The 27,014-nt window shown below is 43.3% G+C and overlaps 2 protein-coding genes across 4 annotated transcripts; one reads left to right on the top strand and one right to left on the bottom strand.

Moving 5' to 3' along the window:
• Positions 1–8,340: 8,340 nt before the first annotated feature.
• On the bottom strand, positions 8,341–11,132 carry GPR15 (G protein-coupled receptor 15). The gene has a single exon (XM_031613048.2). It carries the CDS (start codon positions 10,921–10,923, stop codon positions 9,814–9,816), a length of 1,110 nt encoding a protein of 369 aa, XP_031468908.1. The 5' UTR covers positions 10,924–11,132; the 3' UTR covers positions 8,341–9,813.
• A 6,120-nt stretch (positions 11,133–17,252) lies between these two features.
• CLDND1 (claudin domain containing 1) lies at positions 17,253–24,519 on the top strand. Of its 3 annotated transcripts, XM_031613066.2 has the most exons (7): positions 17,253–17,411; positions 17,767–17,939; positions 21,862–22,155; positions 22,864–22,971; positions 23,307–23,444; positions 23,552–23,771; positions 24,083–24,519. In XM_031613066.2, coding segments are annotated over exons 3-7 (756 nt in total). In that variant the 5' UTR covers positions 17,253–17,411; positions 17,767–17,939; positions 21,862–21,866; the 3' UTR covers positions 24,084–24,519. The 3 variants fall into 3 exon arrangements, with proteins under 3 accessions (XP_031468926.1, XP_031468927.1, XP_031468925.1); XM_031613067.2 differs by having other exon boundaries at positions 21,865–22,155; positions 23,552–24,519; XM_031613065.2 differs by having other exon boundaries at positions 23,552–24,519.
• The last annotated feature ends 2,495 nt before the right edge of the window (positions 24,520–27,014 follow it).

The following is a 27,014-nucleotide window of genomic DNA, read 5'->3' as shown; positions in this document are numbered from 1 at the left end:
AACACTTGGAAAAATTACATGCAAAGAAGGGCAGACTGATCTGGTGGGTGGCAACCCTGCCCGTGGCAGAGGGTTGGAACCGGATGGGCTTTAAGGTCCCTTCCAAGCTAAGTCATCCTATGATTCTGTGATTCTGTGCTGCGCTGGGTGCAGCGGCGGCTGTGCTGGGAAGGCTGGGCAATGGCACGAGCCCTCTGGCAGCAACAAATTAGGTCCCAGAGTGGTCCTAATTCACCCAACCCAACTACTCTGCCGTGGGGCAGGACTGCAGGTCGTGCCCATCTCTTCCATGAGGCTGAATGACCTGCACAGCCTGGCCTTGAGCACACCCTGGAATCGGGCATTTGTGGCTTCCCTGGAGATCTGTCCCAGCGCCTCCCCACCCTCACGGCGAGGCACTTCTCCCCTGCAAGCACGAAGCTTTCTGATCGCAGGAAGCTGCCACGACAACTGAGGGGGAAAAAGTCCCGCACATCACGTATAATTTACAGCTGGCAACTACACTGTAAGCCTTCAGCCGCGCTCCCCCTCGCTGATGGCGGGGCAGGGCTCCGGTGCCGTTGCGTGCCACGCGCCGGCCGGCGGGTGCCAGAGATCACTCAGCACCGCTCTCTCTTTCGCCCGCAGCCCGCGCTCCCCCGCCGCCGCGGCCGCCCTGACTCAAAGCGCCACCGCCGCCGCGTGTGCTTCGCACGCGAGGCCGCTGCAGCTCCTGGGCCTGCGCTCGGCCCCGGCGCGCTCATACCCTCGGCGGAGCGGGGCGGCGGCGGGAGCGGCCCGGCCGGCCAGGTAGGGCTGGGGGGGGGGGTCGGACGGGCGGCGGCTGCGCTTTGTTGATGTATAGGGTGCTGGGTTTTGGAAAGCTGCGACGGGGGTGGTCCGGGATGCGCGTCCGCAAATCCTCGCTTGATGGACTGAATGGAGGGGAGCTGTGGCCCGGGTGGTGCTGGGTGGGGTGGCCGCTTCCGTGCCCCGCCGAATGTCGGTTTTTCGCCTTGCGCTCTCCTGCCTATGGGCGTGTGTGGAGGTAGGGCGGGAGAGCCTCTTGCTGGGCGGTGAGGGATGCGCAGCGCCCTGTGGTCTGACGGGTGCCGTCCCACCCTGCAGAATCCCGCTTTACACCTAGGTTTTGGGGGACGTGGGGCTAGGTGGCTTTAAAAAAGCTTAGGTGCTGAAATAGGCTGTCCAGAGAAGCTGTGGGTGCCCCGTCCCTGGAGGCGTACAAGGCCAGGTTAGATGGGGCCTGAGCTAGTAGCTGGCAGCCCTGCCCATAGCAGGGGATTGCTTTGAGGTCCCCTGCAACCCAACCATTCCGTGATTCTACAATTATAAAAAGCACTTCTGGTTTTGCTACTTTAAACTTAGAAAATTACAGTGTTAGCAGCTGGAAGTGCAAACTAACCGCATTACAATCAGAAAATCAGAAAATGGAGGGACCCACAAAGATCACTGAGTCCTACAGAAATAGACTGCTTGATGGCAGCTCTGTTCAGACTGGCTTCATAACACGTCCTGGCACCACACACACCATCACAGCACCAAGGCTGGCATCATCTCACAGAAGCTGCTCTGGATGTGTCTCTGAAAATGATTCTGTAGAGAACTTCTTGTCAACTTTAAGCAGCACCGACTACAGCAGCATAAACACAAACTAGTGTAGCTGTGGTGTGCATCAGCCAAGAGTTCAAATCTTCTATTTTCACCATTTCTTGTCTCCTGGTTTGCAGTAGCATCCTGGTTCAGATATTGGTTTTGAGACTGCTTGAGACACTGAGGAGGCTAAAGCACTTCAACCTTTGAAAACTAAGGGGTTGGTTTATTTTTGCTCTAACGGCAACACTCTCCCTGCTCTCAAGAGACTCAATGAGTTGTGAACAGCAGTGTCTGCCAGTGGAACACTGCTTGTTGGGCAGCAGTGTTGGGATCCTTGGTTGTCTTCGTCCCATGGTGTATACAAAATGGCATGCATAGGGAGTCTGGACAGGAGGAAGGCAACCAGCATGATTCCTTGAACTGCAGGATCCAGCTGTTTTCAGCTGCAGCAGAATACAAAGTTCTTGTTTTGTAAACTGAATAAAAAAGTGAAGTCTTCTTCATAGTTTGAGGTCACTCATATTCTTAGCTCAATGCTTTCTTCTTTTTTTTTCTTTTTTTTCTTTCTTTGGTTAAACTGCTATTGCAGTTGTGTTCACAACTTTAAGGTTCCCGTGCTTATAGCCTCTGAGCTGCTTTGTTTAGTGAAGCTGTGGGACGTCTCTTGTATTTCTACTTTTTGGGTGTCAAAAATTGCTGGAGCTATGTACATATATCACTGCTTTAGCACTGCAAACAGCTCATTTACTTTTTTTTTTTGACATGTAAAACTTGCAGTGATTTTAGGTTGAAAAGGAGCCTTTAGTGATCTTATAGAGATGGCCCAAAAGAAGTCATATTATGTAAAAAGCAACTCTGGTAGATACTGTTGGCAGGAAAGAGGGCTAGTTTCACTTTTTACCCATTTTCCCAAGTAATAGTTCAATATCTCAGGAAAACAAAAATCTGGTACATAAAATCAACACTCACACATAATATCTGATACTGCAGTATGTACTGAGAAGCAGTTCTCCATCCAAAGTAGTCCTTTGTCTGATTCCAGTCATTTTTCTAAAAACAATGTCACATGGAAATACATTTTCTTGTTTTGTCCCTACTTATCAGGCTGTTCTGCTTCTGCTGCAGTTTCAGTGTACTGTCCTACTCTGCAGGGTGCATGAGATTTTTGGTTTATTGCTGTGGTGGGGTAAATGGCAGAGCTGGTGTAACACAGTGAGCTGGCGGGTTGGTGGTACATGTGGTAGGGCCTCAGAACTCACCAACTTGCTTTCTGAACAAAGATTTCTTTTCTCTCCGGTTTGCAAAGAAAGCAATGTGTGGTTGGGGGGTAAACCAATGAGCTGAAGAGCAATGAAAGGAATCCTCCCAACAGATTTGTATGGGAGTTCATGATTTTCAATACATTTAATGGAATTTCTGAGGAGAAATGATGGCCTACGCTTATATTTTTCAACAGATACATGTCAAAGATAGTTGACATGTTTTTGCTGTTGATAGAAATGACTCCCTGAGGTCCCCTCTGGCTGTGCTGCACTGGTAATGCCACTTGCCTTAAAGCATGAGTGAGAGTACACAGTGGCCTTGTTAAAATAAAAGGAAGGCCATGTGTCATGTGTTGTCCTGTCATCCGACAAGAGCTCTTCTCCACATCTGTCACCTCTGCTCCACCTGTGTCTCACACACTAAACAAACCCTACCCACTGTGGGGCAGGAGGCCATGCTTTGGTTTCGATCTCATAAAACTGTATGCAGTGCCGTACAAAGGCTGGATTCGGAGCAAGATGAATGGGTAGCTGCTTGCTGTTGCTGTTTTAGTTTAATTATAAGATTGAAAATGTATACTTTAGTCCTTGTTCTCTATGTGCAGTGTTTTGGAAATCCTGTTTTTATTGTAATCTTCCTTTTTCACTTCCCCTGGACCTTTTCACAAGACCTGATTTAAGGTACACGCTTTCCTATCAAGTCTTATGGCAAATACAGTTTTGGTGTTTTTTTGTTGTTTTTTTTTTTTTAAGATGCTTAGCTTCACTCTCCATCTCTGGCTTTCAAGTCTGGCTAAAGTGAGCACTGTCCCAGGACATCACAAGAAAGGAGACTCAGGCTTGAAACACGTGAAGCAAACACACGGACCACTGGCTTTGGTGCTGCCAGAGCTGTGGTAGCCACATGGTAGCTTGGAAACCTGAGCTGATTTTGGGTGCGTACACTACACATACCTCAACAGAGAGCTAAATTGTGCCTAAATGCCATGATGTTGCCCTACGTTTTACCCAAGTAGCTGAAAGGCAATTTAAGGAAGGTGCCCCTCATGGTACCAGGAAGTCCGGCAGCACTATTCTTATCTATATGGATCTTTAGGACCATGTAATTTTAGGAGCTTTGTGGGTCTTTGGACTGTCTGGAGATGAATCATTAGCATGAACTCTGAAAGAGGGCATGCTGATCCTGCTGAGATCACTGCTGGGTTTGTGCAGTTGGTGGAGTCAGGCTTTCAGTCTTATCACTCAGCCAAACCTCGGCTCTTCTGAAGTTAGCCATATAAAACTCCAGATAATTTCAGTGAAAAAGGGAGTTTCCCCACCAACTTTCATTGACAGTTATTTAGGTGGCAGTAGAGGTAGGGACCTATAAGCATCATAGTCAGGTTGCACAAGGTCTTAAAAATTAGAATAGTGGGAGGGTTCCATTGCCTTTCAGCAAGGATTTCTGAAGTAACTGCACAGATGTCAGTGTGCCGCATCACCATCGCTTCACTCTGTCAAAGCTTGGGCCCTGGAAGCTGTTGGATTATAAGGGTTGTTGCAGCTTTATTCTTTACTTTCCTCATGCTAAATCTTTTCCCTTTTCTGTGCAGGGGCTCTGCTCTGATATGTCCTCTTGTATGCAGCTTAATTTCTCATGGGCATTTTCTTACAGCAAATTTCATTCCCGTTTCCCTTCCCTTTTTCCTTCCCTTCCCTCTCCTTTTCTTTTTATTAATAATTTTCTTTTTCTTTTTCTTTTCTTTCTTTCTTTTTTTTTTTTTTTTTTTGTGGTGTAACTGTTTTGCTGTGTGTGAGGCGTGGGTAAGTGTTTCTGTGGTTCCCAGGGGAGGGAGGGTGAGGAGTAGGTTACAAGGGAAATGGGTGGTGAGGGCTCAGGGTGTGTGGTCATGCAGGTGTTTAGGCAGCACATGGAGAAGTCAAGAAAGTGGTCACGTCAGGTGCATGCTGCTATATATGTTAAATAATTACTGAGTATTTATTTATACATGTGCTTCCTCAGTGGAAAAGGTGCTCCTTGCATTTTAGCTCTGTCTTTCCGGTCATTCTGTGTACCAATTTTAAAGCTAGACTGAAAATTTGGTTTGATTTTAAAACCACTGTCCGAGTTTCGTTCTCTGAGCAAAGTGCCACACAGTTTCACAGTCTGATTTGCTTTGCCTCAAATGGAGGGTAAAAGAAAGGGCATTCTTCAAGTGGCAGCTGTGGGTACTCAGTGGGTACTGGAAATCATTGCTTTGCAGAGGATCTGAAGCTAAACATCCTCAAATGAAAGCCTCAGAAATCACTGTCGCTATGTGGGGAGTGTTTTCTTTGAACACAGATTCCTGGCTTACCTACCCTGTGCTCTACTTCAAAACCCAAAGCAGCAAAATGCAGTCCAAAATTCTGGAGAATCGTCAGTCTCTTCTGAGATCTGTTGTTGGAATGCCTCCTGTAAAACTCCGCAAGCTTTAGAAAATGTGACAAGTAAAAAGTGGGGGAAGTAAGTTCACTAACTAGACATAGTGGGAGCTTCTGACTAAGAATACAATCTCTTACTAATAAGGAAACTGTTTTGAAGTTTGAATAGATGTATTTTGGTTATAATGCATTATTTAAGATGACTGATACTGGTAATGTTGCGTGCTCTCAATCATAACATGTAGCCTTTATTTCCAAAGCTGCTGTAATCTGTTACGAAAATGCAGAAGAGGTAAATTGGGAAAATAAAACCTGCCATTCCATTCATATTTAAAAATAAATAACAACTCAACCAGCCTGACTTTTGCTAAGACTTTTCTACTGAGTAATGTGTGGAAGGCTGCCTTTCTTCTTGAAGGCTGTTGGTACCCACAATCCACTTTCTCATCTCCCATATTTCACGCTCTTTTACTTTATTATTAACTCGCATATTAGACACCCACATGTTTGGGGCCAGACTCCATCTGGCTTTTTCTGAGCATAGATTACTCAGTTCCTTTAGAGCACTCTCCTAAATTTCCTGTCACTTGCAGCAGGACTCCAGCAGGATGCTGAAGATCCACATCTGGAACCTGTGCAGGTGCTTGGGTTCTTACTGAAGCCTAGAATGCACTAGTTGCAGGTATTATGATAAAATATTAGGTCATATGGGCTGTTTATGGTCTTATAGGGCAACCCCTGTAGGTGACATTAGGTAACACAGTAATTATGTGGGTCCATTATACATCATCAGTGCATGTTTCCACAGATCATCAATTTAGGTAGCTCTTTCCTCGTTCCTGTGAATGGTTTCTCTGATTGCACGCAGAATGCTGACATATTTGTAACATGTCTGTGTGGATCTATTTCCCCTTGTAAAACTGGCTTTAAGCCATTTGTGGTAACTTCTTCCTGTTCTTCATTTGCCAGGTCTTTATCTTAAATAGGGTCCTTAACTGGGTGAAACCTTTTAAACATGGGAAAAGTTGAAATTATTTTTCAATTAGAAATTTTGGAGCATGTAATGATTTGTGTTGACTGCCTGCAGATCTACTCATAAATCTCTGTTGACCTCATGATTGTAAATAATCATCCCAGGACAACAAATTGATATTCCAGCAATGTATGTAACTCCTGAAAATGCACGTAAGTGGCCCCATTCATGAGCTGGCATCTTTGTCCTATATGCTTTACTAGCACTCATAAAAACCCCTTTTTTTCTCAATGATCTTACAGTTCCTGCGCAGTGATCAGCACTTTTTTTTTTGGATGTATCAGTGTCTTTGTGCAGCTGTTCATGTTGGCACATCTGCTGCTGAGATGAAGGCTGCTTAAATTCCTTGCCCTTTTAAATAGACAATGATTCTGGGTACAATTTTCCTTTATGTTAAGATACAACATTCATCAAATGTTGATTCATTGAAGCCAGAACGGAGACCGACAGGTCCATCTGACTAGCTCTAACTTATATCAAGAAGTAGAAGCACTTGAACTTTAATTGTGTACATCTCAGGAAAGAGTATTAACCTCTAGATTGTTTATTTTGTTTGTAGTTGTTTTCATGCAAAACCTCAAAGGTCTTGATTTCATTCCAAGGCACTACAAAAATATCTCTGAAATCATGAAAAGCTCTGTGGGATGGGCAGATGTACATGTTCCCACACATATCTGCAGACAGCTTTTCTAGTAATGCTTGCTACATTTTCATGACAATGAACGGAAAACTTAGATAAAAACAGACAAAAATAAGCCCAACAAAATCTACGTTTGGTAGATGTAGTTATCTCAGATTTACTTTAAAAAGTCCAAATTACTTAGCAAGGCAAGTGGCATGTTAGAATTGCATCACTTCCATAACACACAGTGAAGGACTTTGCAGTTGTCAGACTCTTTTAACATGGATGAAACACGCAGTCTGTTACATTGCTTTGTTTAATTAGTTGCTTCCTTTATACTATTTTTCCTTTGTGTGAAACATTTGCTGTGGTGTTAAATCTGATTTTCTTCAAGCTTTGCAATATGTAGCAAGTTAATTTGGCTTTTATTTTTTTCCCGGGGCTAGTATGGAAACTTGAGGCAATGGAAGGAGATCCAAGTAGATTATCCAGTTATCCAGGTCATTGTTCCAAGTTGATCTGGTATTTTGAAGCATTAGAAAGAAAGAAAAAAAAAAAAAAAAAGAATCTAGCAGCCTTAACTTCAAATAATTGAAATTATTGTAGATTAATTATGTCCCAAAGAGATTGTTCTGCTGTGGGTGGTGATAGAGACTGAAGGAAATAAGGAATCTGATTTACTGAGGAAACACTCTTTAAAAACAAGATGTGATTTTTTTCAGTAATAAGGATCACAAGTTATTTGAAATGCAACTCACAGATTCCTTTTCTTTCTTTCTCTCTTTCTCTCTCTCTCTCTCTCTCTTTCTTTCTCTCTTTGTTCTTTCTTTCTTTCTTTCTTTCTTTCTTTCTTTCTTTCTTTCTTTCTTTCTTTCTTTCAACAATTACAAAAAAATAAGCCACTCATCACATACTAGTAAAGTAGAAGGAGTAAAATGGATTGTTGAGAGGAACCAATTGAGGCAGTAGTTTTAGCTTTAAACTTCTGCCTAGTAAAGTGGGGAGGGGTTCACTCTATAGCATTGGGTGGAAGTACCAGCTTATTCTTAAAAAGTAGACCTGAAGATATATATTTGCTGAGCTTTTTTCTTTCTCATTGGCAGAGTTGAATGTGGTTTATCTTACAGGCTCATAAGTATCATTAAAGATCTTTTACTTACTGCAGTTCAAGATTTGTTTCCACATATGTTATTTTATCACATGGTGATAAGATGACTTCTGCCACTGAAGTCAAGACCTTTTGTGGGTTTTGTGCGAGCTCGTTCAAAAGTGTTAAGGGCTAAATGCAAAAAAAGAGAAATAGAAATCCTGAAAAATCAGGAAATGCAGAAGGAAATTTTCTAACAGTTTTTTTACTCTATCACGTAATACAATCTGGATACTTTATAGTATTATTTTATTACAATATGACAGGCAGTAATATATTAAGCTAAACATTTTACAAAAGGCCCAACAGAATCTGAGATGTTGCAGCATACCCGCGGTGTCAGCACTGTTGGAAGTCTAATGCTTATTTTAACTGGGTACCTTAAAACATTGCACTCTGGTTTCTTTTAAGCACGCATTTCTATCATTAGCATTTAGAAGCAGAAGTCTCGTACCAGTTTTCTAATGAGCTGCTTAACTCCTTATTTGTTCAGTTTGTGATTCTAAGAGGTATCATAGCTGTTAAAAATAGGGAGCTTTCTCTGTTTCCCATTTACTGTCAGACTTACCAACAGTTGGGTTAGCGGTATCTCCTCTACAGTATATGAAATGTAAGATTTCTGCATTTCCCAGAGATTGCTGGACAGGATGGAGACAATTTCACAGAGCTTTTATTATTATTAATTATTTATAGAGTTTAACTCTATCAATGAACTTAAACAGTTCTACTTTTGAATTCCTTTTCTGTGAGTGTTCCAGCACCCAGGGTTTCTCAGCATTCTCTGTTTCAGTCAAACATTTGTGAAACTTTGGCTAATTTTGCTTTTCAGGCATGTTAGCATTTTGACTCTGCTTGCATCTTAACATGAAGTGATTGCACCTAAACAAAGCAAATGTACACTTTGAATGACACAGTGTTGTAGCATTAGACAAGCCAAGCAATCAGAAATTGTGTCACAACTCCCCAAAGCATCTTAAAAAGTGTGAAGGTGTTCTCTTTTCTTTTTTTTTTGGTTGTTTGCTGTTAAGAAAAGGGTTAAATGCAATTTCTTTTGCTTGTCTTCTGGTTTCTCTGCCTTCAAGCTGTCTTTTTTTTTCTTTTGGAAACCACAGGGGCTAGTAACTGACTTTAATTCCTTTGATTAAAACATATTTAATCTCTTAATCGAGAAGCTGAAACGTCAAGAAAAATGCACAAGACTCAAGTTACAAGAGCAAGTAACACAAATTCATTAAAACATTGCATTTCTAAATACAGAAAACCTCCAAAAAAAGGAGAATTCATCAGGTGTTTTTTTTTTCACAAGACATTGCAGTGTTTTTGTAAGAAAGCTAGGAACCAGAGAGAAGTAGTACTTCTGTTGCTTTGTCTTGCTCTGAGCAGAATGAAAACCTATGCGTTTAAGTTCAAAGATTGCTTTGAGGCGGCTTTGGCTGATGGCCTGACTTTGCTCTCAGCTGGTAGCACCCGGGCTGCAGTTCCAGCACCAGCCTAGGTGGATGTCTCTCAGCACTGCAGTTTCAGGCTTGCGCTGCGCAGTGACACAGTGATCTCTGTGAACTGTAGCTCTGTGGTTAAAGTTTCTTATTCAGTATACCTGTGTTTAAAGGGAAGTGCTGTACCACCAGCCTGAAGTGCTACAGTTGCAGCTCTGCCTCTGCCGCTTATTTCTTTTTTGCCCCTTTATTTGCTTTATTCTTTCCCTGCCACCTTTGGAAAGAGAGGTCCCTTCCACCATGGTCCTTGTTCCCAATCAGAGGGACACTGAGCGCTTCCTCTTCCTCGCAGTGTACTCCCCTGTGATGAAATTGGATAAGGAGTGGCTCAGGCGAGTGTCCAAGGTATCGGAGACGGTGCTGCCGCTGCTGGTTTTCACCCACGGACACAGGCACCTGAGCATGGCTCTGCGGATGTAATTGTCAAAGCAGTAGTAAATGAAAGGGTTGGCACAACTGTTGGCAAAGGCAAAAGGGCTGCTCACCGTCATGCCCACCTGGGCAACCATGTCAAGGAAACAGTCAGGCAGCTTCTGCAGTCCCAACAGGATGGCCATAAGCTTGAAGAGGTTGAAGGGCACCCAAGAGATGACAAAAGCAGCCACCACAATGAAGACGATCTTGATAGATTTTCTCAGTTTCTTATCACGTTTCCCTGATCTCTGGTAATGGACACAGAGTCTCTTTGTGATAGAGCAGTAGAAGCTCAGAATGCTCAACAGTGGGAAGAAGAAGGCCAGGATTAAAATCATCAGTGATGTGATCTGTTTGGATTCTGTCACGTCGTCGTCTGTGCAGTACATCTTGCCGTAGCGCTCATTCAGTTTTCTAGACAAAAGTGTTGGTATCCCTAAGCAGCAGGATAGCAACCAGACGCAGAAGCAAAGTCCACTGGAATAGGATCTGGTTCGGACCCTTCTAGCAACGGAGGGGTACATGATGGCAAGGTACCGGTCTGCACTCATACAAGTGAGGAGGAGAATGCTGCAGTACATGTTGACTGAGATGATGTAAGAACTAGCTTTACAGAGGAAAGATCCTACCCTCCATATTCCATCTGATGCCTCCTTGTCCACCCAGAATGGCAGCGTGATGAGGAAGATGAAGTCTGAAGCAGCGAGGTTGATGATGAAGATGTCAATCAGCCTCTGGACCCGTCGCTTGAAGACTAAGGCTACGATCAGGATGGAGTTGCCAAGAATGCCCACCAAGAACACGGCAGCATACAGGACAGGGAGGAAAGCAGTCATATGTTGTAGCTGCTCATATTGGCAGCTGTCCTCGTAGTAGTAGTCATCATAGTTGAAAGTGACCGTAGTCACAGGTGAAAGCTGAATGAGATCCATTTCTGGCCCAGCTGTCCTCATCTTGAGGCTACTGAAGGCTCTGAGCTCCCCTCTTCCCTTCCCCTCGTGGTCTTCTTTAAAAACATGCTAGCGTGTAAGGGGGGAGGAGTGGGGGAGGAGGAGAAAAGTGGTTTTGGGGTGTAATTCTTACCCTTTTAGCCAATCATGTAGGAAACAGACAAGCGATGAGCATCTCTGATTAGTCAAAACCCCATCTTCAGAATAAGGAGCTGCTGCTTTTTTTAAAGTCAGGTCTGATTTTATCTGTATTTTATATTTGCTTGTAGAAGCAATCTGGGTTTGGGTTTTGCTTTTATTTGGGGGAAGGAAGGTTGTTTTCAAGATTCTGAAGTTTTAAATTTTTAGGACAGGATATCACTTGTTTGCAGGTTAGAGATTACACCTGCTCAGAAGAAATCAGGGAGTGGTGAATTTAGGCTCTACTTTCTTTATCTTTCCTTGCAAACTCAGCTTTTCTGAGGCTTGGAGGCATTTATATTTTCTTTATTCATTTATGATTGTTTTCTGTTGAGAGTAATTCTGTCATATGAATGTGCTTAGGCAAAAATATTTAAAACTGTGGTCTCCTGTACTTGTTTGGTATCAGTCCCAGGCTCATGCTGCCCTGCCAGTATCCCCTGCAGTCCCTCAGCCCCCCGGATCCCCCACCCCAGGCACTCCCACACTCAGATTTACCAGTCTGTTTGATATTTAGAGGACAGTTTGTTGATGTGCCATAATTTCTTCTGCATTTCAAACCCTAGCTTGGTCTGCTGAATGGTAGCATGGTCCTGCTCCTCCTGCCTGTGAAGCCTCCACATCTTTGAGCCATTCTTAGCTATGGCGCTCTTTTCCAAAGAGCCTCAGTTTTCTCCATCTTTCATTCACAGTTTCACCCACTACTCCAGCTTTGGCTTACCTTACAGTCAGCTCTCTCAGCGTTGCAAAACGCAAATGAAAATTTTCCCTTTTTGAAGTACTGAATTTATCACGACTTTGTCGGTGCGTACTAATTTCAAACATTTTCTGGTCTACATCATCCTTTCTTCTGCACATCAATTCATTTTCTCCTTCCCCTCCCACCTGCATGTTCACAGACCTGTCATGTATTTGGGGATTTTCAAACTTTAAGCAAACTGCTTCCTGAAGAGCTGTCCAGTCCCAGCCATGTGGGTCATATCCACATACACGTACACGTCTTCATAAGCTGAAAGCAATTCTATTGCACAGGGAGCAAATCAGTCTCATCCAGTGCCCTATGGATGCCCTCAGCATCAATCTGCCAGTGCTGAGGTTACGTGCTCCAGTGTGCTGGGTTCTTGGTAGACTTCCAGGTGCCTGGACAAGCAGCCAGCTGCTGTTACGTGAATGGTTGTCAGATCGAGAGAGATTTAGATGGGCACTCGCATGTGTGTATATGCTGATGATTAATAAGGAACTAATTATATACAACAACCAGTTATATACACTATCAGTGGGGCACTAATTAACTCTTGCTGATGGCTTTTCATGGAATGAGTAAGAATTTAATTATCTGAGTGTTGTTCACCCATCAGAAGCCTCCGTGAGAAAAGATCAAGGTGTATAAAAAGAGACTGGCTTACATTACCTGTTTGTATACTGTAAACCTGAACAGGCTAAAAGTCATCTTTTAGTCATCTTTGCCAAGCATCTGAAGATAACAAAAGGTATGCCTACTTTTCAACTGGGATTATATAAAAGTGCCCAAATGTCTTACAGTTTATAGAAATGATTCTTGATGGATTCATTGCAGAGATGCTTTTGTAATCATCTTTACTTATTTCTACATTGAGAAATGTGCTTCAGTTTTATAATTCCAAGAAGATCTGAGAAGTGATATGGTAGAGACATTTTCTTTTTATCTGTGCTGGAGTAGAAGATAAGTTGAACCTTTCAGTCTGTGTATAATAGTTTTTCCTCACTTGTAGTCATGGGCATCTGTTATTCTACTCTGCACTTAGATGCTAGCATCTTACATGCAGTCACAAGAGTTATACATCAGGCATAAACTTCTCTCCCTCCACCTCACATCTCTAGGTACTCCTTGAAATTGACTTCACCCTCTCTTAATCTCAGAGTACTCAAAAAAAAAAAAAAAAAAAAAAAAAAAGACTTTTAAAGAAATTTAGCATAACCATGGAGTTAAGAGTATGTATGTCATCTATGCTTGTGCTAGTGTTTCCTCACTTTGCTGTAAAGGAGAGATATAAGAAAAAAGGAGGAACTCTTTAGCATGATCTGTTGTGATGAGACAAGGGGAAATGGTTTGAAACTAAAAAGGGAGAGATTTAGGTTTGATATAAGGAAGTTTTTTTATGGTAAGGGTGGTGAGGCACTGCAGCATGTTGGCTAGGGAGGTGGTGGATGCCCTGTCCCTGAAGACATTCAAGGTCAGGCTGGATGGGGCTCTGAGCAACCTGGTCAAGTTGTAGATGTCCCTGTTCATTGCAGGGAAGTTGGACTAGATGACTTTTAAGGGTCCTTTCCAACTCAAACAATTCTGTGATTCTACTTAACAAAACAAAAAAAAAATTGGATGAGATCAGCTCTGTTCTCTGGAGTGTGCTCTGTACTTTCTGAATGCTCTGAAGAGAGTTGTGGCTGTTGCTGTGACTTGCCATTTTACAGACATTGCCTCATCTGGGCAGAGCATTTGCAAAGATACTGTGATGTGTCATGAATGATGAAGCCATCTGTAACTGTGAAGCCATCTGTAACTGTCCAAGTGAAGCAGCAGCAGACACATTTCAGAGTAGTCTGTAAGCCTCGTCTTTGTGTGTGTGTGCTAATGATGTGCATGCAGCTTATCTTCATGCAGTGAAGGGTCTGCCTCTTCCAGAGTTTGTTTCCCTGAAGTAGAGCTAAGTTCTCATGAACACTCAGCACAAAGAAGCTCCCCTCGCAACTCTGCTGCGCAGATAATTCAGAAAGCTCAGCACATGATGCACCAAGATCCCAGAAATGCAGCAAAATATGTTGTCACCAGGACAGCCTACACTCTCTTCTCACCCCCTTCCTACTACACCTACCATCTACTACTGTAGATGTCTACAGTACTTTCCTCCTTCTCCCACTTCTTCCCAGATGAGTGTCTGCCTTTTTCCCGGACAAAATGCTTTACTGAAGCAGCAGCCTCCAGCTTGGCTTTGGTGTATTTTTCTCCAGTCGAGGCACTCATCTTTTCCAACCTTTGCTATAGTCCCATTGAGGCAATGTGAAACATGCAGCCACCGGATGCTGAGTTGTTTTGAATGTGAGAATGAACCTGAAGCTTTTGTGATTGCAAACTTGTGACAGGTGCTGCATCTGTGGCCATGCATGTGGTCTGTCGTGCTTTAGCACATCTGTTCTCATGCTCATCTGCTTTTCTGAAATGCACTTGTGAAGCATGTTGTGTCAGTGTTTGCACCATTTTCTTAAACCTTCCTTGGGTCATTTTACTGGAGGCAACTGCTAGATCGGTACAATAGGAGAAATTAAAATATATATAATCCTACTCTCGTAAAGCCTCAGCAGTTTTTCTGGCAGTAGCAAGGGAGAACATTTCACATGACTGTTCTCAGATGGGTAAAGCCTGTGGCACATGTTATGGTAGCCTTCTAGTGCTATGGCAAAGCGAGTAAAAGACGCACAGCAGAGCTATATATACAGAAAGTGCTCTTATGTAAGCACAGGCATTTAGATCAGATGAGGTATGCATCAGTAAAGTATTAACGACAATAAATGCTGAGAAGGAACACAGCTTCATTTGGCCATAAAAGAAAGTGTAGTAGTTTCTAAATGATTGTGCTTCAAAAACCTTTTGTAAAGAACAAAGATTTGTAGGCCAATAAAAAAAGATTGGCTGAAACTGCCCTAGTATGCTGCAGCCATGGTGGAGGCAGGCTCAGAGGAAACCAGATGAGTGCCTACCAACAGAAGTTGAATCAATACACCGAGATGGGCTGAAATAGTTTCCTATCTGGAGCAACAATCTCCAACGTGAAGTATGGGAAGAAAATACTTTTGGTATAATTAGTAAATAAAAATATTTTTTGAAATAGTGTTTATTTTCCCTTTTTTTCTCATCCCTTTTTAATTTTTATTTTTGCGCTTGTTTTATTATATATTATTACAGTAGTGAGTGTATATTATTTATAAATAAATATACACATAATAGAGTGCATGCTCAAATGTTTTTCTCTGATTGAAGGGCACAGTCAAAAAAGTTTGGATGAGTGAGTTGGAAGGGACCTTAAAGCCCATCCAGTTCCAACCCCTCCCCTGGGCAGGGTTGCCACCCACTAGATGAGGGGCCTGTTTGGATGAGTGGATGTCATTAAAGCAAACTGGTTCTGCTCAACAGATTTGGAAGAAGTGTATGTGGGAAGTCTTCTCTCTGTGAAAATTAGCCTTAACTCTTCTGTGCCATAGATAGAGAAATACAGAAGGCAAAAATAAAACCAGGGAGACAATAAAAAGGTTTGAGGGGAATCTGGGGAATTTCTGCTGCACTATCTGTGTGAAATGCTTATGAAAAACTAAAGCCACCATTTTTATTATTACAGAGAGATTTGAGAGAGGCAGTGTCTTGTAGAAAATCAGCTAGTGTTACTGGGAAGAATGGACAGTCTTTGAACCTCTTTCATAGAATCACAGAATGGCCTGGGTTGAAAAGGACCACAATGATCATCGAGTTTCAACTCCCTGCTATGTGCAGGGTCACCAACCAGCAGACCAGGCTGCCCAGAGCCACATCCAGCCTGGCCTTGAATGCCTCCAGGGATGGGGCATCCACAGCCTCCTTGGGCAACCTGTTCCAGTGTGCCACCTCCTTCTGTGTGAAAAACTTCCTCATAATATCTAACCTAAACCTGCCCTGTCTCACTTTAAGACCATTCCCCCTTGTCCTATTGCTATCCATGCATATAAATAGCTGTTCCCCCTCCTGTTTATAAGATCCCTTCAAGTACTGGAAGGCCACAATGAGGTCTCCCCAGAGCCTTCTCTTTTCCAAGCTAAACAAGCCCAGTTCCCTCAACCTTTCTTCATAGGAGAAGTGCTCCAGCCCTCTGATCATCTTAGTAGTCCTCCCCTGGAGGACCACTAGCTTCTGTCCTCCTTGTGCTTTCCCTCTTTATACACCCGAGGTTGCAGGGATATGGGTTTTTGGCCACGGTTGCATCTTAGCAGCTGGTGACCCATCATCACCTGTTTGTTCTTCCCCTTTTCTGCTTCCCAGGATAAAATCATCTGCCATGTACCTCTCCTCGGTGCTCTTAAATGAATGAGCTCATCGATGACTCTATTGACACGCATGTTTGCTTGCCCCCAGCTTCCCAATGACCAGGTCACCCTGTACCAGTCCCCTTTCTGTTTAATTATTTACCCTTCCTTCAGGCTTTGTGCCACCTCTGAAGTTTTATCAGTGATGGTTGTCTACTTTCTTCCAGCCTATCGATACAAAATTTAAATATTTCAGACCCCCAAATCCTCCTTTATTCCAAGTTGTGTGGTGCTGGTGAGCCAATTCCATGATAACAAAAGGTGGGCTGTCCTGGGAGGGGTTTCTTACCTAGAAATTATTTCCCCTGCAGTATCCAGAGAAATGAAAACTGTGGGTATTCCTGGGTGTTTTTGCAATTTTGTTGGTTGCTAAAATCGAAACTGGGTGTGGAGATCTGCCCACAGGTAACTGGTAGCCACCGGTGGGAGTCCTGGATTCGCTTGTGTGGGCATGGGCACCAGCAGTGGGGGGATTTTTGCATTTTTCACTTTTTTTTTTTTTTTTTGGTGGGAGGGGAAGGTTTGAAAGTCACTTAGCTGGGATACTGTGTCACCATTTTTACAGGCAATCGAGCAAAAAAGAACAAAGCGTGAGCCTTTATGGCCGCAAAGGGAGATCGTATAATGACAGCTGCAGAAGAGACAGGGCTGCCACTCGGTGCTCACAAAGCATTTCGTGTTTTTGTACAATCTCACGACAGGGAGGGGACGTTTGGCGACGCCAGGACCGCGATGTCACCGGTGGACGTCGTTGAAAAGGACCACAAAGATCATCCAGTTCCAACCCCCTGCTATGTGCAGGGTCGCCAACCAGCAGACCAGGCTGCCCAGAGCCACATCCAGCCTGGCCTTGAATGCCTCCAGGGATGGGGCATCCACAGCCTCCTTGGGCAACCTGTTCCAGCGCGTCACCACCTCTGTGTGAAAAACTTCCTCCTGATATCTAACCTAAACCAGAAAGACGATTTTCAGACGAGCCGCGGAGGCGCCGGGTGACAACAGCTCCCAGCAGCACCGCGACTGCGCCGGAAGGGGAGGGCCGGGGGGGGGGCGGGGCGGCGTGCGGCCTTATGAGCGCTGCGGCGACGCGGCTTCGGAAGGTGGTTGTTGGGACGGTAGCTCCCGTGGTGCCGTACGGCTGGGGGCGGGGCGCAGCCCTGGCCCGTGGGCAGCTGCGGGGCGGAAGCGGCGCGCGGGGCTGGGAATGGAGGTGATCCGCTGCGGTGAGTGCCGCGCTCCGCGTGGCGGTTGCGGCTCTTGGAGGGCGGACGGGCGGCCTCGGAGGGAGAGGCGGTTCGCCTTGCGGGCTCGCGGTCTGCTGGCCTGCCCGGCCCTCGGCCCGGCGGAGGGGCGAGGCGGGCGGGGCGTTGGCGGCTCCTCTGTTGGCGGCGCGGTACGGGGCGCGGGCCCGTCCTGCCGGTTGTGCGCCGCGTGGGCTGCGGGCGGTGGTGCGGTCCCGAGGGCTCTGGCTTCAAGTTTCTCCCCTTCGTTCTGCATCGTTTTCGCTGTACGCTGACCGACGCCAGCGGGTTGCTGCTATGGCGGTTGCGAACTCTTCGGTTTCTCGTCTCCTTCCAGGCTGCTGCTTGTGCGCCGATGGCATCGCGGGAGCGGTATGAATGGAGCGGTTAGGGCCAGCAGGCAGTTGGCGGTGCGTGCTTCTGGCTTACTGCGGGACGCCGGCAGCACAGTGTCTCTGAAGTCACCTGGAACCCCTGGAACTGTGTGTGCTGGATCTGAGGAGCAGTAAGGTAAGAAGGATTGAGCAGCATTGCTTTCTAATCCTCTATTGCCCGGAGTATCAAAAGGCAGAGTGTGTTTGAAAGTTTCGCTGGCCACATCCCCACACTTAATTTTTCAGGTCTTCTGCCTGTTTTCCTTCATAGCAGCCCAATTGTGGGTGTGTTTTTTTTGAGAAAGTGCTGGAACTCATTAGGTTATGCTTGCAGCCTTGCAATTTTTGTGATGCTGGATAGGAGTTTCCTATATGTGATGGCCTGCTGGCTCATGGCAGCAATTCCTGTAACTGGAGACAAATTTCTGTATTCCCTTCTGCTGTGGAACAGTGATTTCATAAAATGCTTATCCACATCCTAGTCCTGTGCTTGGTTGCTTACAAAATACTTGCTTTTGTGCTGTTATGTGTTGTTTTTTTCCATTTTCAGCTCTACTGACTTGTCCTTTTTTCCCCTTATGAGAAGTATGTATATCTTTGTAATCCTTCAAACATTGCTGCTGGTTTGGTCTTCTCCTTTCATGTTTTGAAACTTCTATGTGTCTCGCTTCTTGTTTTAAGAAAAAGTGTAACAACAGTGTCCTGTGAAGCACTTATGCTTGAGTGCCTGTATGCCACTGCCTTGTGTTATGTTCACTGCCTAGTTTAGTCTCAGCCATAACCTGTTTGAAGTAGTTTGTGCTACAAGAATGAAATATGCTGGTGGTGCCGTATGAACTTAACTTTTTAAAAACAATTAAGGTTCTTTCAGATAGCCTATAAAGAGAAAAGTTACTTCTATTTAACATTAACATCTTTGTCTCTATAACTGTTGTTATCTTTAGTAGTGTTTTTTGGTTGTCTTTTTTTCTGTAAGTAGTCTCATGTAAAAGTGTCTCCCACACTTTTCTTTGCACAGCTTTCTGGTAACTATTTTCACTGATTATGCTTGCTACTCCCATTGAGTCCTGCCTGAGGCTGGAAGCTTGATTCTGTCTTGAGTGGAGGACACCTCCTTTAGATGGGTGAGCCTTTCCTGCTAGTGAAGATACTCTGCAAATGAGCAAAGTGGTCAAGTTGCTGTCAGTGTCTGTGGCATGGAGAATTTCTAGTTCAGAGTTGTCCTGAAGTGCTGCTGAGTTATTCATCTTGCCTGTAATTGTATTTTCTTTAAGTACCTTAAGTGCTAGACGGAAGCTTTAAGGGCTGTTGTTAATAAGGGTGTGTGCTCTTGCTCTGGTGCTGTCTTGTCCATTCTGCAAATCCACATATGTTCTTCACAGAAGAAACCAACTGAAAGCCACCTGCTGATACTTTTAGGGACTAGTAGCCACTTCAGCTGTTTCTGTCTATCTCCAAAGCTGTGCATTACATTATACATGTCCAACCTTTTGTCTTGCCTGGGCTGCATTCAGTGAGGAATTGTCTTGGGCTGCATGTATGTAGGTATCTCTGAAACTAATCCTTCCTATTTATTTCCATGGGAACTACAGCTGATATGAAGAATACAATAATACTACTCAGTGGAGCAAATTCTCAGCTACAAAGCACTGTTCTTCCCCACCATTAGCTGTGCATTTTTGCCAGTGATGAACAAGAGCCAGCATGCCCATTTGTAGAAACTCATACCAACAGAGGTGATTCAGTGTCACCGTTACTGGCTGCTGAAATGCACCATCCACTGCCTCACTGTGCTCACGTGCATGTTTGGTCTCTGCAAATGTTCAGCAAGCATCAGTGAAGGTCAGTAGGTGCCATTTTTTTTCCTCGTGGAAGAATTCAATCTCTACTTCTGCTTTGTCTGCACTGCCATGTCAAGTACCATTTTGTCTGACTGCCCCTCTGCTGCCATGTCAAGCAGCATCAAAATGTGGCTAAGTACTGTCGGGAAGATTCAGCCTCTACTGCTGTACCACCACCATCTGCCTCTTTTGTAAGTCAACATAATAAAATAGGAGGTATTACTTCCAAAGCAGCACTAGTAATACAGTATATTAGTTTACAGTATATAAGCCACAAAACTTACTTTATTTTTTTAATTAAAACATCAAAAAATGAGCAATAAAAGCACAAAACTAGTGTGATATTTGACCTTGGTTTTGTAAAACTAAAACAAATATAGTTCAGTGGCAGTGGCTGGAATTCTTAGTTCTCAAGGTTCTTGTCAGAGATTTTTTTTAATGGAATTTTACTCTTTTTGTGCTTCATCATAGTTGTTCACTAATGTACATACTAGCAAAAAGTGATGAAATGAATAAGGTGTGACTGAAGTGAGGGACGTTTTTCCTCTGGTAATGGAGGGCTTATATAAGTCCAGTAGAGAGAGATGGTCAGATTTTGAGTTGAATACTTGAGTGCATCTGTACATTCAATTTGAAAATTTGCAGGTAGATGCATTTGTCACCTGAAATTTTCCATAAATGTATGAAGGAATTGATGTTTTTTGAAATCTTGAAACCTATTCTCAAATTTCTTTATCTAAATGGAAAGCATGACTGCATATTTTCTCTGTTCACAGAACTATTATGTTCAGTCAGTGTACCAAAGTGCATGACTTTGGATGATACATGTATACATAATCTCTCACTCTCAACTCCATTAGCAGATTTGAACCAGGTAGAGGAGCAGGGGAAAGAAATGACAAGAGCATAGTTAGCAACAGCTATTAATGCCTTTGAAACTCCCTGCTTATTTTGCACCTTGTTTCATAGTTTAGAAACTTGTATTGGCACATCTGACTTGAGCACTCTTTTTTTCCTTGTGAATGTTGTGTGTTCAGGCATTTGTTGTTTCCAATTCATTCAACTTCAAAGGAGCTAGACTAAAAAAAATTAAGATCTGCAGGGGAAGGAAGGTAAAACGAATAGTACAGAAGAACTGATTAGAATGTCTGGTAGCTCATAACACCAGAACAGCTCTAGCTGTAGAAGTGGCTTCAGTTGGTATTTCATTTGGCAAGAGCATGAAGCCCTATTTATTGTAATTCATAAATTTGAGTACTGCAAACACATGACAAACATTTCAAAGTCATCTGACATACACAACATCTTGTAGATACTGCAATATTAGCAATCAGTTGCTCGTTACAAACACAGTATTGTCCAGATCTAAGTGCATGCCATAGCGATGTTCTCCTGTGCTGCCTTTACCCCTGAGTTTGTGATCTGATGTGGGCCTGTGAAGGAAGGCTTAATTGCCTCTTACAGGGAACCAGAACAAGGTCCCCCTGGTGGTACATGAAGGTATTCCAGTTCTGGAAGCTATTGTCATCAAATGCCCATGAAACAGGGCATTCCCTTGGCAATATTTTTGTTGTTCAGAAATGCCTCTGCATATGCTGTGGCACTATCTCAGAATTTATTGTAATTCCATACTTGTCCTTCCTTGCTTCCTTTTTGTTCAGTCTCTAGTGCCTAGATACGCTTCACAGTTTCCTAAAAGGCATTCCAGTATTCTGCTATGGCTGCCCTTTGTGAACAGTCTGGAAAAGCCTTTCTGGCATATGTGTGGTTCTTACCTTTGCTGTAAACACAAGATGTGAAAGCCATATGGAGTAGCAGGCTAAAAATAGCTTCTACCCTTGCTAATCTCTTTAAGGGAAGGTAAATCTTCTGGCTGAGTGATGTAGTTGGATTCTCTGCTTTCTGTGGTTGCTTACAGTCAAGAACAGAAGTGCAAGTGAGCTGTGCCATCTGCTTTGGGGACAGAATTGCTATTGCTCTCTCGGGTGATGTATAGAGGCTGGGCTAAGAGCGATACGTGTACCTTGAATTCACATTTCCAGTGAGCATGGAGTTACGCGGACTTAGCATTTCTGTACTTCTGGCATCTTGGAAAAGAAAAAGATGCATATCCTAAAGAAACATTGCATTATAGGAATGATGTGTTGAGGCTGACACTGTTAAGATAACTTTGTGTTTAAGAGGAGTTGCTCACTTGGATGTTCTCTTTTATTTCAGCAGCAATGATGGATAACCGTTTTGCTACAGCACTGGTAATTGCGTGTGTTCTCAGCCTCATCTCCACCATATATATGGCAGCTTCCTTGGGCACTGATTTTTGGTATGAGTACCACACTCTGTCCCCTGCTGAGAACATTACTGAAGCTGGCAGGAGCATCTGGGAGGAATTTGTCAGTGAAGAGGCAGATGAGAAGACCTACACAGATGCACTCTTCCGGTGCAATGGCACAGTTGGGTTGTGGAGGAGGTGCATCACTGTACCCAAAAACTCTCACTGGTACAGCCCACCAGGTATCTCTGGACTAATTAACACTTCATAGCTTTGCCTAAAGTGGTACTTTCTTCACCTGGGAAGCTTATTTCTAATGTGTTTGCTTTTTAGTAATGTAAACGTCTAAAGAAGTGATGTGAGAAATGATCTGTGCCTGTCAATGCTACAGAATCTGAATTTGGTGTATTGTATTTGATCTAAATTTAGTCTGGTGTAACTTGGGTTGTTGTGTGTGTTTTTTTTTTTGCATTTGCTGCATGACAGGTGATATAGTATTATGGCTCTGCCAGTTATCTTCACCCTAGGTGAGATCAAAGGGGGGGGTGACCAAAACAACTACTTTGTCAAGGCAACACTTGCTCCTTTAGAGATGGTTATTTGTTTTCCTCATGTCACAAATGCCCCCACTGTGACATCAGCAGAATTTGGAGCTGTTGGATATAGAATGACTTCAATTTTGACAGATACTGGTTGATTTTGACAAATGTTGGTTGCGATAAAGAAGTTGGTGGAAATTCTGCATATCTAATGCTATGCCTTGTTGTACTAACTACATTATCCTTACTGTTGAGATTTCCCAAAACAGTTTTGTAGGATTTTTTTAAGTCTAAAATTTTACATGGAGGAGCTTTCCAATTTAAATGCTTAGGAGAATTGGAGAAGGGGAGTTGGGGGAAAAAAACTAATGACAATTGTCTGTGGTGGTGTTTTGTTTTCTTTTGTTCCAGAAACTGATATGACAACAAACTGCATCAGTTTTTCCCTCTCTGACCAGTTTATGGAGAAGTACATAGAGCCTGGAAATCACAACAGTGGCACAGATTTGAATAGGACTTGTAAGTGTCTTTCACATCTTGCAGGTAAAAACAGTGGGATTTAAAAAAAAAAAAAAAGGATTTCCCAAATGCAGTTGCTGATGAGACAACATCTGCATCTTGCTCTGCAGTTTGTTGGTGCTTTTTTCTTTTTCCAGTAATGTAAGTAGTACTTCAGAGCTTTAAAGGGAAGCTTAAGTGTTCTATGGGAATTTGGAAGTTTTAAAGTTCTTTCTACTTCAGAGCCTTTTGTCCTTTTTAAATACTCCAATGAAGGAGTCTGGGTAGAAAGGAGCACAGCATGGTGGAGAAGGTCAGTTCAATAAACCTGGCTTGTATGTTTCTTTAATGTGCAGATCTCTGGCGATTGCAGTTTCTCCTGCCATTTGTCAGCCTTGGTCTCATGTGCTTTGGAGCTCTGATCGGGCTCTGTGCATGCGCCTGTCGCAGCCTATACCCTGCCATTGCCACTGGCGTCCTCCACTTTCTTGCAGGTAGGTCTCTTGCCATCCATCACTTATTCTCCCTCCTCTATAAGCTCTTAGTGATAGCCAGAGCGCTTCAGCAGTGAACTAACTGTACTTTCTTCTGTTTTCTCCAGGACTTTGTACGCTGGGCCTGGTTGGCTGCTATGTAGCTGGGATTGAGCTGCTTCATAAGAAGCTGCCCCTACCTGGTGATGTGAGGGGTGAATTTGGCTGGTCCTTCTGCCTAGCCTGTGTCTCAGCACCCTTGCAGTTTATGGCAGCTGCTCTTTTCATCTGGGCGGCTCGTACCAATAGAAAGGAATTCACTCTCTTGAAAGCATACCGTGTAGCATAGTAAGTGCTGCTACCCAAGTGTTAGGTTTCCATGTAACAGACTCCCCTCAACCCTTATTACTTCTATTGTTCTTTTAGACAGAAATTTGGCCTCATACTGCTTTCTTCTTGCCAGTTGATACAGTATAGCCTGCAGGCCCTGAAGACAAAGACCTTTGGGCTAAATGACTAAACTTTACCAGAAGTCTGCAGAACCATTAAAAATGGTTTTTGATATATATATTTAAGTTTTCTTTAGTTGATTTTTTTTTAGTTGATTTTCTTTCAATATCCCCTTAGTTAAATGTGTATTTATTCTTATTTTATTACAGACTGACAGAGGAAGTAGGGAAAGCATTGTGATGTGGAGGTGAGATAGGAAAAGATGCAGGTAGGCAAGAATGGGAACCGCAGAGTTCAAATTACAAATAATCACAATTTGGGCACTCTCCATAGGCCATAGAGGAGATGAGATGTGGAAAAAGAGGAACGTGTCTAATGGAAATACTGTATTTAAATCAGTGCTGTAGCTTAGCTTTGGGTCTCTTATTCTTGCTAGATTGTTAATTTCTATGGCTTCCACCAAAACTGATGTAGACAGAGCAGCTGGCCCTGGGAGTGATTGCACAGCACACTTTGCTGAACAGAGAATCTGTGCTGCTTTTGCTGTGGAAAAGAAGTTTCCCTATGTGGAGCTTTGTACTACACTAGGTATGCTGCTTCCAGGTACCTGCACTACCTGTGGTTGTGCGCTCTAATCTTGTACTTGTGAAATAAGGCTTTCCTAACTCCTGTTGTATTGAAGGGCAAATCTTTACAACCTTTTTCACTTTGAATTTGATTTAGTGTATGTGTGTATATGTATGTAATATAAACTTTTGTAAAATGTTCTTATTTTACTTATGTTGCACATAACAGGGTTTGTTTTCTTTTAAAAAAAGGTGCTGCTCAATTCCCACCTCGTTCCAGATCTATTGGTTAAGTGAAATAAAACAGTCCTCAGAAACTTCTGATGTTGTGTGGATTTGTTGGGATAGGGAAGGAGCGTACTAGAATGACTGGGGGGGTGGGGAGTGGGAGGGAAACTATGCATCTCTCTGTACTCAGGGAAGTATGACCAACACCAAATATATTTTGTGGGATTTCTTATTAAATTTGTGAACTATTTCATCCAGCGTGTGGATGGTGTAATTTCTCTTAGACTGTCAGCTGAAGTGCAGGACTTCCATAACTACTCCCTGGAAGAAGTTGCCATGTGGTTGCTGTCATTTTTCTTAGTCTAACAGCTGTAGTACAGGGTGTTGCTGCCGTGTTGCTGCCGTGTTGCTGCCGTGTTGCTGCCGTGTTGCTGCCGTGTTGCTGCCGTGTTGCTGCCGTGTTGCTGCCGTGTTGCTGCCGTGTTGCTGCCGTGTTGCTGCCGTGTTGCTGCCGTGTTGCTGCCGTGTTGCTGCCGTGTTGCTGCCGTGTTGCTGCCGTGTTGCTGCCGTGTTGCTGCCGTGTTGCTCAGAAGAGCGGCATCACCATTACTTTTGTAGGTAGGATGCCTCTATTACCTCCTTTATTTCTATGATTTTGTTAGGTCACTGGAACTGCAGTTCCTCGCGTTGCTTTTCATAGTTTGTCGTCTTCGCTGCTGGACTGCTATTCCTGCCCTCTGGAGGTTATTTCCATGTTACTTCTGTGATTTCTTCTGTGTATTTTGTTTTCCTATGTTTTCTGATTTGCTGGACTTGCATTTCTTCTCTCTGGATGCTTCTAGCTTTATTTCTATCTGTATCCTGCTGTCTATTAAAATAGCATAGGCAGAAGGGCAAGGGAGGTGCTCCTGCTTTTCTTATCTGTGCTGGTGAGGTCTCAGCTGGTATACAGCATCCAGTCGTGGTTTGCTCAGTACAGGTGAGCTACAGATCTGTTGGACTATGTCTGGAGTGGGCTGCAGACATGATCTTAGAATGGAAGACTGTTGCTGTGAGGATAGGCTGGGTGAGCAGTTGCTCTTCAGTGTGGAGAGGGAAATAAAAGAAAGGCCACTAACAGGTCCCTTAGAGCCTTTCTGTATTTTCAGTGAAGCCACAGGAAAGAAGGGGACAGACTCATTAGCAGGATCTGCTGTGATAGAACGAGGGGAAATGGCTTTGAGCTCCAAGGGGGTACCTTTTAGGTGAGCTATAAGGAAAAAGTCTGAAATAATGAGGATGGCAAGGACTTGAACGGTTTTCCCACAGATGTGGGGAATGCCCCATCCCTGGAGACTTTCAAGGCGACGCTGGAAGGTTATTTCCATTATTTCCATTATTTTCTGTCAGTTGATATGTCATACTGTCATTACTTCATACAGGAGCTGATGTTGGATATGCACGTTATGCCCATTTACATGTATTCGTTCTCTTACTAAGTCAGCTGGCAAGCGAGGCTGAGGCTGGATTTTATATACTTTTACATTAATATTTAATAACTTTTCCGTTATTTCCGTTATTTCCGTTATTTCCGTTATTTCCGTTATTTCCGTTATTTCCGTTATTTCCGTTATTTCCGTTATTTCCGTTATTTCCGTTATTTCCGTTATTTCCGTTATTTCCGTTATTTCCGTTATTTCCGTTATTTCCGTTATTTCCGTTATTTCCGTTATTTCCGTTATTTCCGTTATTTCCGTTATTTCCGTTATTTCCGTTATTTCCGTTATTTCCGTTATTTCCGTTATTTCCGTTATTTCCGTTATTTCCGTTATTTCCGTTATTTCCGTTATTTCCGTTATTTCCGTTATTTCCGTTATTTCCGTTATTTCCGTTATTTCCGTTATTTCCGTTATTTCCGTTATTTCCGTTATTTCCGTTATTTCCGTTATTTCCGTTATTTCCGTTATTTCCGTTATTTCCGTTATTTCCGTTATTTCCGTTATTTCCGTTATTTCCGTTATTTCCGTTATTTCCGTTATTTCCGTTATTTCCGTTATTTCCGTTATTTCCGTTATTTCCGTTATTTCCGTTATTTCCGTTATTTCCGTTATTTCCGTTATTTCCGTTATTTCCGTTATTTCCGTTATTTCCGTTATTTCCGTTATTTCCGTTATTTCCGTTATTTCCGTTATTTCCGTTATTTCCGTTATTTCCGTTATTTCCGTTATTTCCGTTATTTCCGTTATTTCCGTTATTTCCGTTATTTCCGTTATTTCCGTTATTTCCGTTATTTCCGTTATTTCCGTTATTTCCGTTATTTCCGTTATTTCCGTTATTTCCGTTATTTCCGTTATTTCCGTTATTTCCG

This window comes from Phasianus colchicus, chromosome 1 (assembly GCF_987193195.1).
Source record: "Phasianus colchicus chromosome 1, bPhaCol1.hap1.1, whole genome shotgun sequence".
NCBI classification, from domain to species: domain Eukaryota; kingdom Metazoa; phylum Chordata; class Aves; order Galliformes; family Phasianidae; genus Phasianus; species Phasianus colchicus.
This window is presented reverse-complemented; position numbering and strand designations above follow the sequence as displayed.

Bases quoted from the DNA above. Each gene is read 5' to 3' on its own strand.
- GPR15 (XM_031613048.2), bottom strand. From the start codon at position 10,923: ATGAGGACAGCTGGGCCAGAAATGGATCTCATTCAGCTTTCACCTGTG.
- CLDND1 (XM_031613067.2), top strand. From the start codon at position 21,867: ATGATGGATAACCGTTTTGCTACAGCACTGGTAATTGCGTGTGTTCTC. The intron at 22,156-22,863 runs GTATCTCTGGAC...CTTTTGTTCCAG, and splicing joins TCACTGGTACAGCCCACCAG to AAACTGATATGACAACAAAC. The intron at 22,972-23,306 runs GTAAGTGTCTTT...TTTAATGTGCAG, and splicing joins CACAGATTTGAATAGGACTT to ATCTCTGGCGATTGCAGTTT.